This window comes from Narcine bancroftii, chromosome 4 (assembly GCF_036971445.1).
Source record: "Narcine bancroftii isolate sNarBan1 chromosome 4, sNarBan1.hap1, whole genome shotgun sequence".
Taxonomy (NCBI): domain Eukaryota; kingdom Metazoa; phylum Chordata; class Chondrichthyes; order Torpediniformes; family Narcinidae; genus Narcine; species Narcine bancroftii.
The window spans coordinates 92386960-92403135 of record NC_091472.1 but is presented as its reverse complement, the minus strand read 5'-3'; the positions used below and the strand labels follow the sequence as shown (position 1 = coordinate 92403135).

The window sequence follows — 16176 nt, the reverse complement described above, 5'->3', positions numbered from 1 at the left end:
TTTCTCTCAGTTCAGTCTTCACTTGCCTTCAGCTATCAAGCTTCCTGATATTCCAAAGACTTAGCCTCCTTGAAATAAACGTTAAAAATAATCTTAAACTTGATTGCAAGCCTCAACATGATATTGTCAGAGTCAATTAGCCACGCATTAATCTCTGAAGCATCTTTCACTCCCAGATGAGGGTTGATTTTTTTGGATTTTAAAATTATCATATTTTTTCCAATCCATCCATTTTTTAGAATTGAGATTTATCCCCAGAAACTAGTAATAGTAAGACTATGTTGTTCTATCCACTGGCAGACTTCTGCTTCATGTATGAGAGATGGATGAAACAATCAAACTCATCTGCCCATGCACCATGACCCATCTAATAATACTCTAATTTGTTCATGTTGTCTGTATGTCAGCACATTTCACATTTTCAGACAAATCTGTCATAGCCACTAAACCACAGCTGGATAAGAATTAACAATGCAACTGAAAACAGAAAAATAAACTTGATGGTGGCAGATTATGAAATTACTGAACTAGAGTTAATTGAATAATGGCCTATGTTGCATTGTCAAGTATTTCTGACTTTGTGCATGAACTAATTTTAAAGGATGAAGGGGTTTCTTGATTCCTTAAAGACCAGAAGATAAAAATTAATGCTTGGTCAAATGATGAATGTGTGATATAATAGTGATTGTGTCTTAATCTATTTTTTTTCTAAATACAGTTCTATAGAAATCACTAACAGTTAAAAAAATTAATACCAAATCAGCCTTTGTGTAGCAAAACCACCATTTTGCCAGAAGCATCTTTCTGCATTTTCCAGTGTGAATCATTATAAACAATAATTTTGGTGTTTATGAACAACCAATTGAATGAGCTAACAAATCTGTACTGATACTACATCGTAAGAATTTAATTAAACCCTTCAAAACTGTTGGCAAATTCTTTGTTAAGACCACCAGCTTCTTAAAAAAACTCACTGTTCTGGTAATGATGCAGACATTTTTATGTCACAATAAAGGATGTTGAATAAGATGATTTCTATCATTTTAGCATAAATTTGTGGATAATTTTAGCACTTTCTTTGTTGCTCTAATAGGCCTCACTGGAGGGCATGCTAAATGTTTAAAGGTATCCTTGAATGTATTGCTTCAGAGCAATCTGGGCAGAAAACAATTATTTCTGATGCCTTGCATGGAACAAAATATTCTTCCCAATACTTGGAACTCTTTCAGTTTTCAGAGCACATCCAGCTAATATCTGTCAACTATTCTGATAATTAAGAAGAAAGTAGTGAATAACAGCAATTACAGTTTTTTTATTCAATCATTTTTCCTTTATGATTTTACAAAAGATGGAACAAACATGATACATCCTAGCCACAAATCATAGTGAAATTAAAGATGATTTCTCCTAATTGTATTTATTTTCATAAATTATCATTGTAATCTGACAAAGTACTAATTAACATGTAATTTACAGTCCCAGAGGTTGAAACATATCTAAGAAATCAATATCTTAAACAACTCAAAAAGTCATGGTGATAATTTTGGGATTAATTAAACACACAAGGTGGAAAATATTCATCTTCTCTGGCTTTCAACTTCATTAATCAATCCAAATGGCCTAACAAAATTTAACCCAAAGGAATCTCTTCACTACAGTCAACTGTGCCATTTGTCACTCTTATCCTGTTTCTCAAAGGGGTATGGTGGAATTTAATTCAAATTCAGTTGCTTTTAATACTCTACTACAGTGAATATAGAATATATTTAAGACAAAATCTGATCCATCAACCTGAAAAATTGTCTCTTGCATGCTTGCAGCAATGGTCTGGTTGCAGCAGTTGTCACTGTAATGGAGATGAAGGACATAATCTTACAGTTGTGCTTACAATCAGGAAATGCTTGGTTCGTAAAATATAGCAAAGCTAATATCGTTGTATATTTGGAGTTGCACACAAGTCATCTGATAGGTGAATAACTTCTACGTAATGATTTGACCAGTTCATTTATAAATTCAAGTCCTTTTTGTAAACTCAGATTATTTTAAATAAATTACTGAACAATACTTTACTTCATAAACTGCTTAATCTTAATATGAGTGCATGGAAGCTCTTTTTTGGTAACAGCTGGTAATCGTTTAAATAATTTAGCATGTGAGTGATGAAATACACAATTCACTTAAATAAGTATTTTTCTCAGTGCTTCTATTTCACATCATGGCTGGAGATGCTGAATTGAGGTTTTGTTGCCTTAAGCAACTCCTTTGGGATCCTACGTGGGTGGTCAATGTAGAATATTTTGCCAGAGGCAATAAAAATGTCCTCATTAAGGAATTAGGTTCCTTGTAAGAAAAAAATGTGCCTTTGTTTATTTTTTGCACTTGTTTTATTGATATTACAGGAGGAACAAAACAGAGGTAAACCCAACTGGGAACACCTGAATGAAGACTTACATGTATTAATCACTGTGGAAGATGCACAGAACAGAGCAGAAATCAAGCAAAAGAGGGCAGTGGAGGAAGTTAAAAAATTACTTGTACCAGCAGTAAGTACCTTCAGTGATGTGTTTTACCTTCTTCAATGTAATTAAAATCTGGATAGGCCAAGCGCAGTATCAACATCAGTTGATTAAAAATCTGGATAGGCCAAGTGCAGTATCAACATCAGTTGATTAAAAATTGCAAATAAAAAATTCAGGAAAAGACATTTTTCCAATTCTTTCATCATCACAGGAATGTGTTGATTGCTTGACGGAATGTATTTTCATGAAGTAGCTGCACCATCTTCTCTAAATATTTAAAGTGAATATTGGCAAGTTGTTTGACTCCAATGGTCACAAATTGTTTTATTCTCCACCCTGATGCACTTACTGTATTTCCAAGAGGACCTGTTTACAGCTAGAAATATTGCTGTTGTTTGTTGTGTCATATCACAGGAATAACTACTTTGAAACTTCAAAATATGTGACATTACTTTTGAAGACATGTAATTATCTCACTATCAGCTTCACATATCATTTTACAGGAAAAATGGCTGTCTCCTAAACCAATATTTTGGACACGTATGCATTAATTCCAAGTCAAATCTGTGCAGTTTTTCTTGATGGAATTTGCTGTTCTTTGAGCGTCTGGGAAACATGTCTGATGCTGGTATTTGATTTATTTTGTATGCAAATCTAGGGCTGATGCATGCCTCAGTTCCCTTTGCCAAAGAGGCCTACAAATATTACATTACGTCAAGCTCTCAGGAGCCAAATCTGTTGTCTTCGAGAACTGGCAGAAGTTCCCATCTGAAAGGCAAGAACTGATGTGGAAACTAGAAAAACACGTGTGTTCTTCCTGGCTCAAAATTAAATGGGGATGTTGGATAATTAAATTACTCAACTAATATCCAGAGACTTGGATCGTCGACCTGGGGATATGAATTCAATTCCCACCATAGGAGCTGGAGATTTTAAATTCAAGTAATTAAATAAATCTGGAATGTAAAAAATATCAAATATCCTTACTCATTTTGGCCTTCATGTGATCTATATCAAAAATGACAATAAATTACAGCCTTTCCAGCAGTCCATATTTCATGAACAGATAATTTTAAGCAAAATTAAAGCAATGGATTTCTAGCCAGTTCTGACTGCTTTCTCCTCCCCCATCACCCCCCTCCCTGAATCTCCTGAAAATCAGACACCACCCTGACAATGAGTTGTCTTTAGGAGCTACCAATTGCATCAAGCTTGCTGGCATTACCTTGTTGATGCTAGGTCCAATTTTCCTTCTTCCTTCATCACCCTCTTCATTTTTAATTTATTTTCCATGCTAAGTTGTAGAGACAATAATGGTTGACAGCACTTCTCAATGGCTCAGATTGATATTTATGTGCTGTCAGCATAGCATCAGCTCGTGTATATCATGGGGCAAAAATAAACAAGAGACCAATGGAAAAATAGAGTAAAAATGTTTTTGTGGTTATTAAGTATTCTCTCCTTCATAGCAATTTCCATGTTACAGCCCATTTGCATCTATTAAGATGAAATCTGCTAACATGGAATTTGCTAATATTAATCTGTTTTACATTTTTTCATAATTGATTAATATAATTTACATGATATAAGAATGTAAACTTTTTGTAAAAATAATGCAACGTGGGAAAAAATTACTTACAACTTTATTTCACTTTTGTGCTTTCATGAATTTGATAGCATGAGAAGAAAACTATAGTTTTAAAGTTTTATCACTGGAATTGGCTGTATACTTTATTGCAGTAGTTGTTATTAAGGAGATTTATTTCTAGGTGATTGATTTGCTCTCCCTCCTGATTGCATATTTAGCATTGTCTTGTGTTTTGCTGTTGAAATCACTTCAAATGGCCTGCACAGTTTTTGATTTTTAGAGCTCAGCAAATACATAATTTCATGGTTGTATGGAGATAAAGCAGGAAACAGGTCCTTTGGCTCACTGAGTCTGTGCTAACTAAAAATAAATGCCCATTCAAACACAAACCTCCATCCTTCCCCATTTTATTCTGCTCACATTCTATCAGATTCTACTACATCCAAACACCACAGGCAATTTAGTGGCTAATTAACATACGCACCTCGGTTGTGGGAGGAAGCTGGATTACACACTGTCACAGGAATAACATGCAATCTCTTTATTGTCAGCACCAGATATTAGGATTGAACACAGGTTGTTGGAGCTGTAAGAGGGCAACTCTAAAAGCAGTGCAACTTGTGCAGCCCTTGTCTTTTTATCTACCATCCACATGGTGAAATGTTTGCTGTTTATGTGCTATATTATTCGACTTCATGATGAATAAATAATCTAATTATTGATTGAATTACAGTTCTAAGTGGTACTTAGGGGAAAAACTTCACCAGAATCTTAAAATTTCTTTATGGAAAAAAATCAATCAATGCATCTCATAAAGCTTGATGCATCCTGGACAAAATAGATCAAATTATCAGGAAATCATTGTTGCCTTGAACATTTAGTGCCCTCCATAATGTTTAGGATTAAAGCACATTTTTCATTTATTTTCCCCTCTTCTCAACAGTTTTAAACTTGTATTCAAAAAAAATTACATGTAATTAAAGTGCACATTCAAGGTTAGTTGTATACATTTTGGTTTGACCATGTAGAAATTACAGCACTTTTTATACATCATTCCCCCATTTCAGGGGACCATAATGTTTGGGACATTTGGCTTCGCAGCTGTTTGTAAGTACTCAGGTATGTTTAATTGCTTCATTGGTGCAGGCATAAGAGAGCTAGGCTTGCTTCTAAGTTTTTGATCACCTTTTGAGTCTGTAGTTTCTACTTTTAAACATGAGGACCAGAATTATGCCAATGAAAGTCAAAGAAGTCATTATGAGGCTGAAAAATAAGAATTTTGCAAACTTTAGGATTATCAAAATCAACTGTTTGGAACATCATTCAGAAGAAAGAGCGTACTGGTGAGCTCAATAATTGTAAGGTACTGGCAGGACAAGGAAGACCACCACTGCTGATGACAGAAGAATTCTCATCATAATGAAGAAAAATCCCTAAACGCCTGTCTGATGGATGAGAAATACTCTCCAGGAGGCAGGTGTGGATGCGTCAATGACTACCGTCTGCAGAAACCTTCATGAACGGAAATACAGAGGCTATACTGTAAGATGCAAACCACTACAGAAACAGGATGGCCAGATTACAGTTTGCTAAGAAGTATTTAAAAAAGTCTGCACAATTCTGGAAAAAGGTCTTGTGGACAGATGAGACCAAGATGAACCTGTATCAGAGTGATGGCAAGAGTAAAGTGTAAAGGCATCAAGGAACTGCCCAAGGTCCAAAGCATACCATCACATCTATGAAATGTGGTGGTGGGGATTTATGGCCTGGGCATGTATGGCTGCCACAGGTACTGGCACACTTATCTTCCTTGATGATGTAACTGCTGATGGCAGTAGCAAAATGATTTCTGAGGTGTATAGAAATATCTTATCTGCTCAAGTTTGATCAAATGGCTCCAAACTCATTGATGGTGCTTCACCCTACAGCACCACAATGATCCCAAACATACTGCTAAAGGAACAGAGATTTTCAAAGCTAAAAAATTGAAAATTATTGAATCGCCAAGTCAGTCATTCAATCTAAATCCAATTCTATTTGCTGAGAGAAAATTTAAGGGGACAAGTCCCCAAAACAAGCAGAAGCTGAAGGTGGCTGCAGTAGAAGCCTGGCAGAGCATCACCAGAGCAGATAACTCAGCACCTGGGACAGACTTCCAACAGTCAATGAAGGCAATGGATAGGCAACCAAGTACCAAACATGATTACTTTAATATACCATTACTATGTCCAAATATTATTGTGCCCTGAAATAACGGAACTATTTATAAAAGGTGCTGTAATTTCCACATGGTCAAACCAAAATTTATACAAATAACCTTGAATAAAATCTGGAATATGCACTTTAATCACATGTGAATTGTTTGATTACAAATTTAAAACTGTAGAACAAAGGGGCAAATAAAGGGAAAAAAATGTGTCTTTGTCCCAAACCTTATGGAGGGCACTGTTGCTTTTAAAACATTGTTCTATTGCCACATTGCAGATAGCAGCCTAGAAAATCATTAGTGATGGGGAAGGCAAATGTATAGCTCACGTGTGAATATTTAGTCATGGGAAATTCAATGGCACCCAGGTCCAACAGTGTGTTAGAGTGGCATCAGGTGTGTGGGAAAGAGTAGTGAGCCTAAGAATGAAGAAGCAGTTGAGGGAATCTAACTGAGCAGAGTTCTTGGCCCAGGCTTGGACTTGCTTTATTTAAGCAGTTTCTTTTAAACTGCCTGATAACAAACACATCTCAGAACATCAAGATCTAATTTTCTGAGCTACGTTCTGGATGAACATTGAACAAGAAATAACTCCATTTGCATCTGATGCAAATATTGCTTTATGGTTGCTTGCAATATTTGCAGCCAGAAGTGACTGGTTGAATTATTTGAGTGGCATAATTTGAAACTAAAATCATCAACATTGCATTCTGTCTCAGAAAAGAGCAGTTTCGTATATGAAGCTCTGAAAAAAGTGTTTGCACGCAAACATTTGGGCTGTATATTTTTACATGATCCAATTTTATTTGATTTTATCCTTTCTCGATGGCAAGGTCTAACTGTGCACCTTGATTTAAAACTTTGTCTTGGATAAAAGTAGAACAACATAGAAAAAAAATTATGAAAGATTAAATAGAAATTGCTTACAATAAGTTTTGCAGTTTGTGGTACTGTATTCAATCATGCTTTTAGTGCCTCAAAGAACTTAACTCTCCTAATATGTATTCTGTGGATGGTTGCGTTGTTGGCAACACTAGCTTTCATTGCTGATCCCTGGTTGTCTTTAAAGATGACTTCCTTAGGCACTTTCAGATGGCCACAATACCCGACTGTAAAGCCGCACATTATACTCCTGTGCGGCTGTCGCGTGGCCATCTGAAACTGGAGTACCTGGCCAGGAAGTCTACTTACCTAACCCTTTTCCAGTAGGTATAATATCCTGCTTCGAGTATCCCCCGTTGCAGCTGAAAGCAGCATGGGGTGCCAGGGGGCAGGCTGATGACATCACGGTGACGTCGTCAGCCCTCGACTCTTGGGGCGATTTTTTGAAAATCCAGTCGGTGTGCAGACTTGTTGTTACCAGTGCAGTTTAATATTATCATCAAATTGTAGCATAATAACGAGGTATGGCATGCAACTAGTCAGTTGCAGAGGTTAGAAGGAAGCACAGGAGAGGGAGCTGACAGGGATTGTGAGGGATGATCCCACATATGAAAGAGCGGCCACTGTACACTCAGCCAGTGGCCATGCCCGCACAAAGACTCAGGTTGTGACCAAGCTGAATAACCTCCGAAAAAAATGTCATGCTGTGCTTGATCACAACCGCAGGAGTGGCAGTCATAGAATGGAGTGGCAGTACTTCCAGCAATACCACACCCTCTGGGGGTCCAGCTGCTCAGCAGAACCGTTAAGCATTGCCAGTGCCATGGAGAGCCCTTATTCACAAGATCTCATCCCTGAGGCATCTCAGGCCGCAAACAGTATTGCAGAAGGACTGGAGATGCAGACCCAGGAGGTGCAGGGCACCGTGGATGACTCAACTGGCACAGCCCTGGATGGCTCCCAAGACAGCAATGCACCACTCACTGACCGTGGCAGTAGCGAGGTAGGACTCGCACCAGGGGACACAGGTATAGTATATTAAAGAGGTTTTGTTTATTGAGAAGCACATTATTTAAATACTGATGCCCTTTTCATGATTTGACCATCAGTCCCAGAAGCAAGCGAAGGAGGCCAACGAAGGTTCAGGTTATTGCCAAGGAGCTGCAGAACATGATGTCCGCAATGGACCAAGAGGAAGCAGAGAGGGACCGCCAGCATACAGAGTTGGCTCTGCAGCATCAGAGGGAGCTGATGGCAGATTTAAGGACACACAAGAATGCTGTTCACTGGTCCAAGGGTGACAAGCAACTGTAGGCAGTGACATGCTTATCATCTGCACTTGAACATCTCAGTGCTGCATTGGACAGGCAGTCCTCCACATTCCAACAATTCTTTGTCCAAATGGCGGGCTGTCCATCCCAGTTCCCACACCCCTATGGATCACCGTCCATATACTTTTACCTTCATGTTGGCCTACAATATCATTCAACGCCAACGCGTAATGATGGTGGCCACTTGGAGAGGTTGGAAATGCTGGGGTCCAGCAGTGTTTTCCCACCATCCCCCATCCCCTCCTCCTCATCTCATTTTTGGAATGATTTATGTGTCTGCCTATAATCATGTTGATGCTGCCCCAAGTCACTAGCCACTTTTGATGCTAATGAAACCCATGAAATGTGCAATACTCTATGCGTAATGTGAAGGATTGAAACACGCATTAGTGGGTGCCGGATGGTGGAGGTTGTAGTTCTTTAAACGTTTTGTGTTCTTTTTGGGTCCGATCTGTTGACTCGCTGTATGGGGTGGATTTGCACTGTCTTTTCTCCATTCCATTGAACAAAGCAAGGCTGTTGCAATAAGTTAAATGTTTACGGCGCATTATCTTCCTCAGTATATATTAAACCGTACAAGTGTTATTGAACAAGTTTTTTATTAAAGTTTCAAAAGGCATACAAGTTTCATCTACTTTGTCACTGTTCTGATCAAGCAATAATCCGAGTCTGTAATCTGGGGCCAGGCAGCTGGCTCCCGTCACAGCCTTTGGGCCAGGGGCGGGTGGCGGGGGAGAGCAATGGTGGGAGTTGGTTTGGTGGGTGTGAGGGACATACCCGCGTTGCAGAGGCAACCCCTGAGATCCACCCCCCTAGAGGATGGACATAATCGCGGAGCGTATGACCTGTACACCAGGGGGTTGGGGTCCATTGCAGTACTGGGTGCAGGGGGATCTGCTCGAACCAATGCCCAATCGGGCAAAAAGTTCTCCTTGTTGAGAACACATATATTGTGCAGCACATAGCAGGCAAACAAAACATCTGGGACAAAGGCAGTCACAACATCAAGACACTTGGACAAGCATTGGCAGCGGCCTTTTAGACGGCCAAAGACATGCTCCACCACTATCCTGCAGAATTCAGCGCCTTGTTAAATTTTCGCTGGTCTGCATCCAGTACTTGATGCTGTGTGAAGCCCTTCATCAGCCAGGATCTAAGGGGGTATGCCGCATCGCCCACAAGATGAGCTGGGACTTCCACTCCATCAATATTTTTGGACACCTATGGGCACAAAAGTTCACCGATCTGCCCATTTACCCACAAGGCACAAACAATGTCACCGCGAGGATCGTGTAAGGGTAATCACTCACGTCACATGCAAAGAGATATCCAGCCTGCTCCTCCGCCTTTCTGTATAGAGGGGAGTTGGCAAGCATGTGTGCGTCATGCATGCAGCCAGGCCAACCCACAAGCAAGTCCGAGAAGCTGCAACATAACGAATAAAGTAGCCTGTACCAGTGAACATGGGCAAGCGAGATGCCAATAAAATAAAAAGTCAGGCTCCTTAACTCACCAGAAATTGTGGTCAACAACCGCTTGCAGAACCATGGAGTGCCACCCTTTGCAATTGTAGTAGGCTGCTGGGTCCATGCTGGGGGTGATAATGGGAATATGCGACCCATTGATGGCGCCAGCATACATTGGGTAGCCCCTTTCCGCAAAGCTGTCAATTGTCTCCTAGAGCCATGTTTCATTTGGCAGGGAGATTAAATGCTTACCGAGAATGCCCTTCAAGTCTCCTGTCACCTGCCGTACCACCATACACACAGTGCTGACACCTATCTCGAAGATGGCACTGATGGATCGATACTCACAAGGGGTTGCATACCACCACAGGGCCACAGCCAGTCGAATTCCCGGCACCAATGCATGCTGCGCATCTGGTCTATGAGGCCGCAGGTGAGGTTCAATGAGTTCCAGCATGAAGTTGAAGGTGCCTCGCGTCATACAGAAGTATCTCCTCCACTTGTCAACATCAAATTTGGTGAGGACATTACTCTAGAATGTAGCCCCCTGGGATCTGTTCAACCTCCATAGAGACTGATTTGTGATCGCAGCTAGTTGACTGAAAAGCAGCATTTGCATGCATCTGCGGCACCTCCACTCCGCAAGCCTTTCCACCTCCATCTGCTGCCTGATGGCCAACAACCTTTGCAGGAATCATCCTCTGATCTCACTTATGCGCTGTCCAGATCGCATGGACCTGATAAGAACCTCAACATATTTCATGATCTCACCAAGGATTTTACATATCTCGTCCTGGATGCTGACACAGGTTGACAACATCCCCATAAGGATTTCTCTTCTGTCCTCCATGCTCCTGATTCTGTGTTCTCCTTCAGCCTGATGTGCTGTAATGATGTCAAGGCAGTGGGGGCGGGACTAGGCCACAGTCCCGAGAAGCCGGAGTTCACTGGTAGACGGCTATCCATCAGCTGGCACGTTTAAGTGGCAGAAAGGCGTCCACTTTATGGCCACCTGAATATGCCAGCTGCACTCCCCCAGCCACGACTGCTGGCGCATGATCTTCGTGGGAACACTTGAAAGTGGATCTTATTGAGTCATGTTGCTTTATAGTCATTTGAGAGGACATTTCAGAGGGTAGTTAAGATTATTATATAGGTGGCCAGTAATAATCTCAAATTGGGTTGACTAAAGATGGCATATTTTCTAAAGTATAACAATAAACTAATTGGATACCACCAGGTTTGTGTTCAATTTTCTTTTACTGTTAACAGATTATCTTCAATTAATTGTGTTTTCCAGTTGAATTCAAATTTGGACTGAAAATATTCTGTTCACATCTGCAGTTTACTCATCCTTTTTACATTTACCATACTCTTATAATTGATAATTATCTATTATTTACAAATGTGACAATTAAGTTGATGATGGTATCATTGGCATAGCTAGGTGGTGCAGGGGGAGCTACTGCTCCCTGAGCACATTTTTCAAAGGTAGTGCCTTTCTTTCCCCATCCCCCCCCCCCCCCCACAACAGCCACCACCCTCCTCGCTCCAGCCACTGCCAAAAAAAAATCAGTGCTGCCACACTGACTCATCATCTGACATGTGTCGTGGCACCTTTCTGATGTGCTCACTCCCTTAACTTTAAAACTTGGGTACACCCCTGGATGATATGTTCTCTTGTACTAGAGGCAGTAGCCCATAATCATCATTCAGCAATATAAGGATTAAAATACAGATTCTGCGAGAAGTCTGTGAAGATGTTGTTGACATTCTTTGTATCTCCATAGAAATGTATTCTTAGCCAAGGTGTGTGTGTCTCTCTCTCTCTGCATGTTTAAGATAAAGTTCAGTTTTGATTTCCATTTGTTCTGCAAAGATGGAGAGACTTGAAATAGGCCAAAAACTTTTTTTGACTATTTTAAGTATCATTTAATTGTTTAATCATAGGTTTAGTATCATGTAACGAAGTTGTAATAACGTAGTGACCTATATAAGGTTTAATAAACCGAGGAAAACCCAACTCAACTTTGGTATGGATCATATTTGAAGGAGTCATAAACAACAATGACATTCTAGTCTCTCCAAATGATTATAAAGGAAGATAGTCGCAACAAGCAATACCTTGGCAAGAATGCAAAATGAGATCCACATCATTCAAAATGCTGTAGTAGCTAATTCAAACATAAGGTGGGTGGAATCATGAAGTTTCCATGTTAATATCCACCTTGTTTCATTTACATCAAAATGCATCATATTGATGTCATTATATCCAAATGCTCAGGATATGTCAGGCTGGCTATATGAGTTCACATTGATTTCTGCCCTAAATTTTACCAGACTCCAGATGTTGCACCAATGTATCATTGGTTGTGATACAGACTCAGCTTTTCTATTTGAATGAGAAATTCAGCAAGTGACTAAATTATATCTGGGTCTCCTTCCCCACATCAATGTGTTATTTTTGGTGCTTCAGTTTTGCTCTGCCAGAATGCATTGTATTCTTGAGGAAGATTTAAACAGTATATCCATTTGATTTGTTCTGAAAAATCAATGAATGAATACAGGCGTACCTTTTAATAAAAGGCCTGAGAATCCAGAATAAATGGATGTAATGTTAAGGTTTTATAAGACACTGGTGAGACCTCACTTGAAGCGTTATTGAGCAGTTTTGGGCTCCTTATTTAATAAAGGGGTGCTGACATTGGAGAAGGTTCAAAGGATGTTCACTAGGATGATTCCAGGAATGAAAGGATTATCATAAAAGGACCATTTGACAGTTCTTGGCCAGTATTTGTTGGAATTTAGACGAATGGGGGATCTCCAAAACATTTAGAATGTTGAAAGACATGGACAGAGTAGACGAAGAAAGGTTATTTCCCATGGTAAGAGAGTTGAAAACAAGAGGGCACAACAGGATTAAAGGGCGCCTGTCCACTTAAAACAGAGGTGCGAGGAATTTCTTTAGCCAGAGAGTGGTAAATCTGTGGAATTTGTTACCACAGGCAGTTGTGGAGGCCAGGTCATTCGGCATATTTCAGACAGAGATTGATAGGTTCCTGTTTAGCCAGGGTATCAAAGGTTATGGAGAGAAGGGTGGGCAGTGGGGCTAAGTGGGGAAAATGGATCAACTCATGACTGAATGGCAGGGCAGACTCGATGAGATGATAAGCTTATTTCTGCACCTACGTCTTACGATCAACCAGTCCCTGTCCACCACCATCTTCCTCTGCCTACCAGAACAATATTCTCACCCTCAATAATTCCTCCTTTGACTCATCCCACTTTCTCCAAATTAAATGGATGGCCTTGGGTACCTGCGTGGGTCTCAGCTAGGGCTGTCATTTTGTTGGCTATGTGGAACAATCCATGCTACAAACCTAAATAGGCAAGACTCCTCAACTCTTCATCCATGGCATTGACAACTAAATTGGTGGTACCTCATGCGCACATAATGAGCTCATCAAATATATCTACTTTGCTGATAATTTTCACCCAACCTCACTCTCCCCTTTCTCGATCTCTCTCTGTGTCCATCTTGGAAAACGAACTCTTTACAGACATCTTCCACAAAGACCAATTTCCACTGTTATGTCAAATCCACCTCTTTACATCCTGTCCCCTTAAAGTTTGGCCATTCTGCCTAACTGGTGCTTATTGATAATGGGCCTCCTTTATCTCTTTTTATTTAATTTTGGAAGTATGACTTACATTCCTTTCATCCTGACCTCAAATTCACTTGCTGCATCACTGGCAACACTCCCCTTTTTGATCTCTCTGTCTCCATCTCAGGATGCAAATTCTCTACAGATATTTTCTACAAACTCACCAACTCAAACTGTTATGTCAACTACCTCTTTACACTCTGTCCACTCTAAGGATTCTATTCTTTTCTCTCAATTTCTCTGTCACATCTGCTCCCGGGATGAGATCTGCCATTCCAGATTATCCGAGATGTACTCCTTCTTCAAAAAACATGGCTTCCCCTCAACTACCATCAATTTAGCCCTTACCTTCATCTCCTCTCTTCCTGCACATATGCCAGAATTGATGCAACAAGGACAGGATTCCCCTGGTCCTCACCTACCACTTTCACATCCAATACATTATCCTCTGCAATTTCCACCACCTAAAATGAGATCCCAGCACCAGACACATCTTACCCTCACAGCTTTCCACAGGGTCTGCTCCCCATAAGCCTCTCTCCTCCATTCATCCCTGCCCACTAACTTCCCCCTTGGCACTTACCCCATAGGAAATGCTAGACTTGAGCCCACAACTCCTTCCTCACCATCAGTCAAAGCCCCAAACAGTCCAGACAAGTGGAATAACTCTTAATCTATGAATCTGCAGGGGTCATCTACTGCAAATGGTGCTCCTCTACATCAGAGAGGCCTTGTGCACCTCTCTCTCTCTCTCTCTCTCTCTCTCTCTCTCTCTCTCTCTCTCTCCTCATCTGGGTCCTTACCCCCTTCCCTTTCTATTCAGAGGTATCCACTCCCCCATCACTTCTCAGATTTTTTTTATCTTCTTCCCTCCTACTCATATCTACTTTTTGGTCTGTGGTCCATTCTTACCCCCCCCCCCCAACTTTTTATATTTTGACCCCTGCAAATATTTGCTCATACCTTGACAAGGGGCACAGGTGCAAAACATTGTTTATATCCCTTTACTTCCTATTGATGCTGTGTAACCTGCTGAGGTTCTCCAGCACTGTGTGTTTTAATAAATTTTAAAGATGTGCAATATCTAAACATTGATTATCTGTGGGAATGACATTAAACTATTGAAATTATTTCTGCCAGAATGGTAGATTTGCAAAACATTAATAATTATCATGTCCTTAAAAGGGATTTTAATGACCATATTTAATGTTATTTAGCAAGCTTAATGGCCAATTGATTTGCAAATCCAACAAATTCTCAACTAACAGAGAGGTCAAGGGCTACATGTTGATTATGCAAATCAGAGAATTGAAAGTTTTCAACAACCAAATTCTAGAGATTCACAATTTATGTTATGCTTCTCAAATCCTGAAGTTTGTAAATGAATTTGCAGGTGGAATTTCAAAAATGCAGTCATTCTTAAAGCAATGTCCAACCATGCTATTTTCCCAAAGTTCAAAAAGCAAAGTAAATGTATAAATGTATTAATTTGAGATATTAATTTCAGTTCTTTCATGAAATGCTTTTTCTTCAATTGTCTTTAATGTTGGTAAAGGATTCCCCTCCTGTCAAACTAAAGAGATTCAGTACACCAAACAAACTTCCTATCTCATTATATTATTTTTTTGGTATTTTTTGATAAGCTACAAGTCCCTTGTTTTGGTAAAATTCTTGTATACGTTGAACAATAAACATTTAGTCTCTCTATACAGAAGAAAATGTGTAGTTTCAAGTGCTTTCACAAAGATACCAGTTTGTTCTATTCCTCTTCAGAATCGCTTGCTCTCCTGCAAAGAAAATATTTTATCATTTGATTTACAAGTGAAATAATTCTTCTGCTTCCTTGCTGCTCATTTTTGTACAATTTAGCACAATGTCCTTTGCCAAAAAGGGGAAATAATTAGGTTGCTCTGTACTTAATGTGACGCAATCAAACACCATTTTCGACCATGTTAGGTGATATGCGCTGGGTGGGTCACGTCTCCAGAATGGAGGACCATCGCCTTCCCAAGATCGTGTTCTATGGCGAGCTCTCCACTGGCCACCGAGACAAAGGTGCACCAAAGAAGATGTACAAGGATTGCTTAAAGAAATCTCTTGGTGCCTGCCACATTGACCACCGACAGTGGGCTGATATCACCTCCAACTGTGCATCTTGGCGCCTCACAGTTCGGTGGGCAGCAACCTCCTTTGAAGAAGACCACAGAGCCCACCTCACTGACAAAAGACAAAGGAGGAAAAACCCAACACCCAACCCAAACCAACCAATTTTCCCTTGCAACCACTGCAACCGTGCCTGCCTGTCCCGCATCGGACTTGTCAGTCACCAACGAGCCTGCAGCAGACGTGGACATACCCCTCCATAAATCTTCGTCCGCGAAGCCAAGCCAAAGAAGAAAAATGGTGATATGATTCAAATCATACATAGACAGAGCTTCACCTGACATCACTGAAGAAAAAAAATGCTCTTGTTTTGCTGGAATGCTTCACTACTCAAATTAAGATTTTTATTCAAACAA

General features: G+C 40.2%; 1 protein-coding gene across 8 annotated transcripts in view; it reads left to right on the top strand.

Moving 5' to 3' along the window:
• The window catches only part of LOC138760836 (KH domain-containing RNA-binding protein QKI), a 628685-nt gene that overhangs the window by 458459 nt on the left and 154050 nt on the right, over positions 1 to 16176 (top strand). For all 8 annotated transcript variants that reach the window (XM_069932030.1, XM_069932029.1, XM_069932032.1 and 5 more), the window contains one exon: positions 2400 to 2543. In XM_069932030.1, the coding sequence (XP_069788131.1) occupies positions 2400 to 2543 (144 nt within the window). The remainder of the gene's footprint in view (positions 1 to 2399; positions 2544 to 16176) is intronic.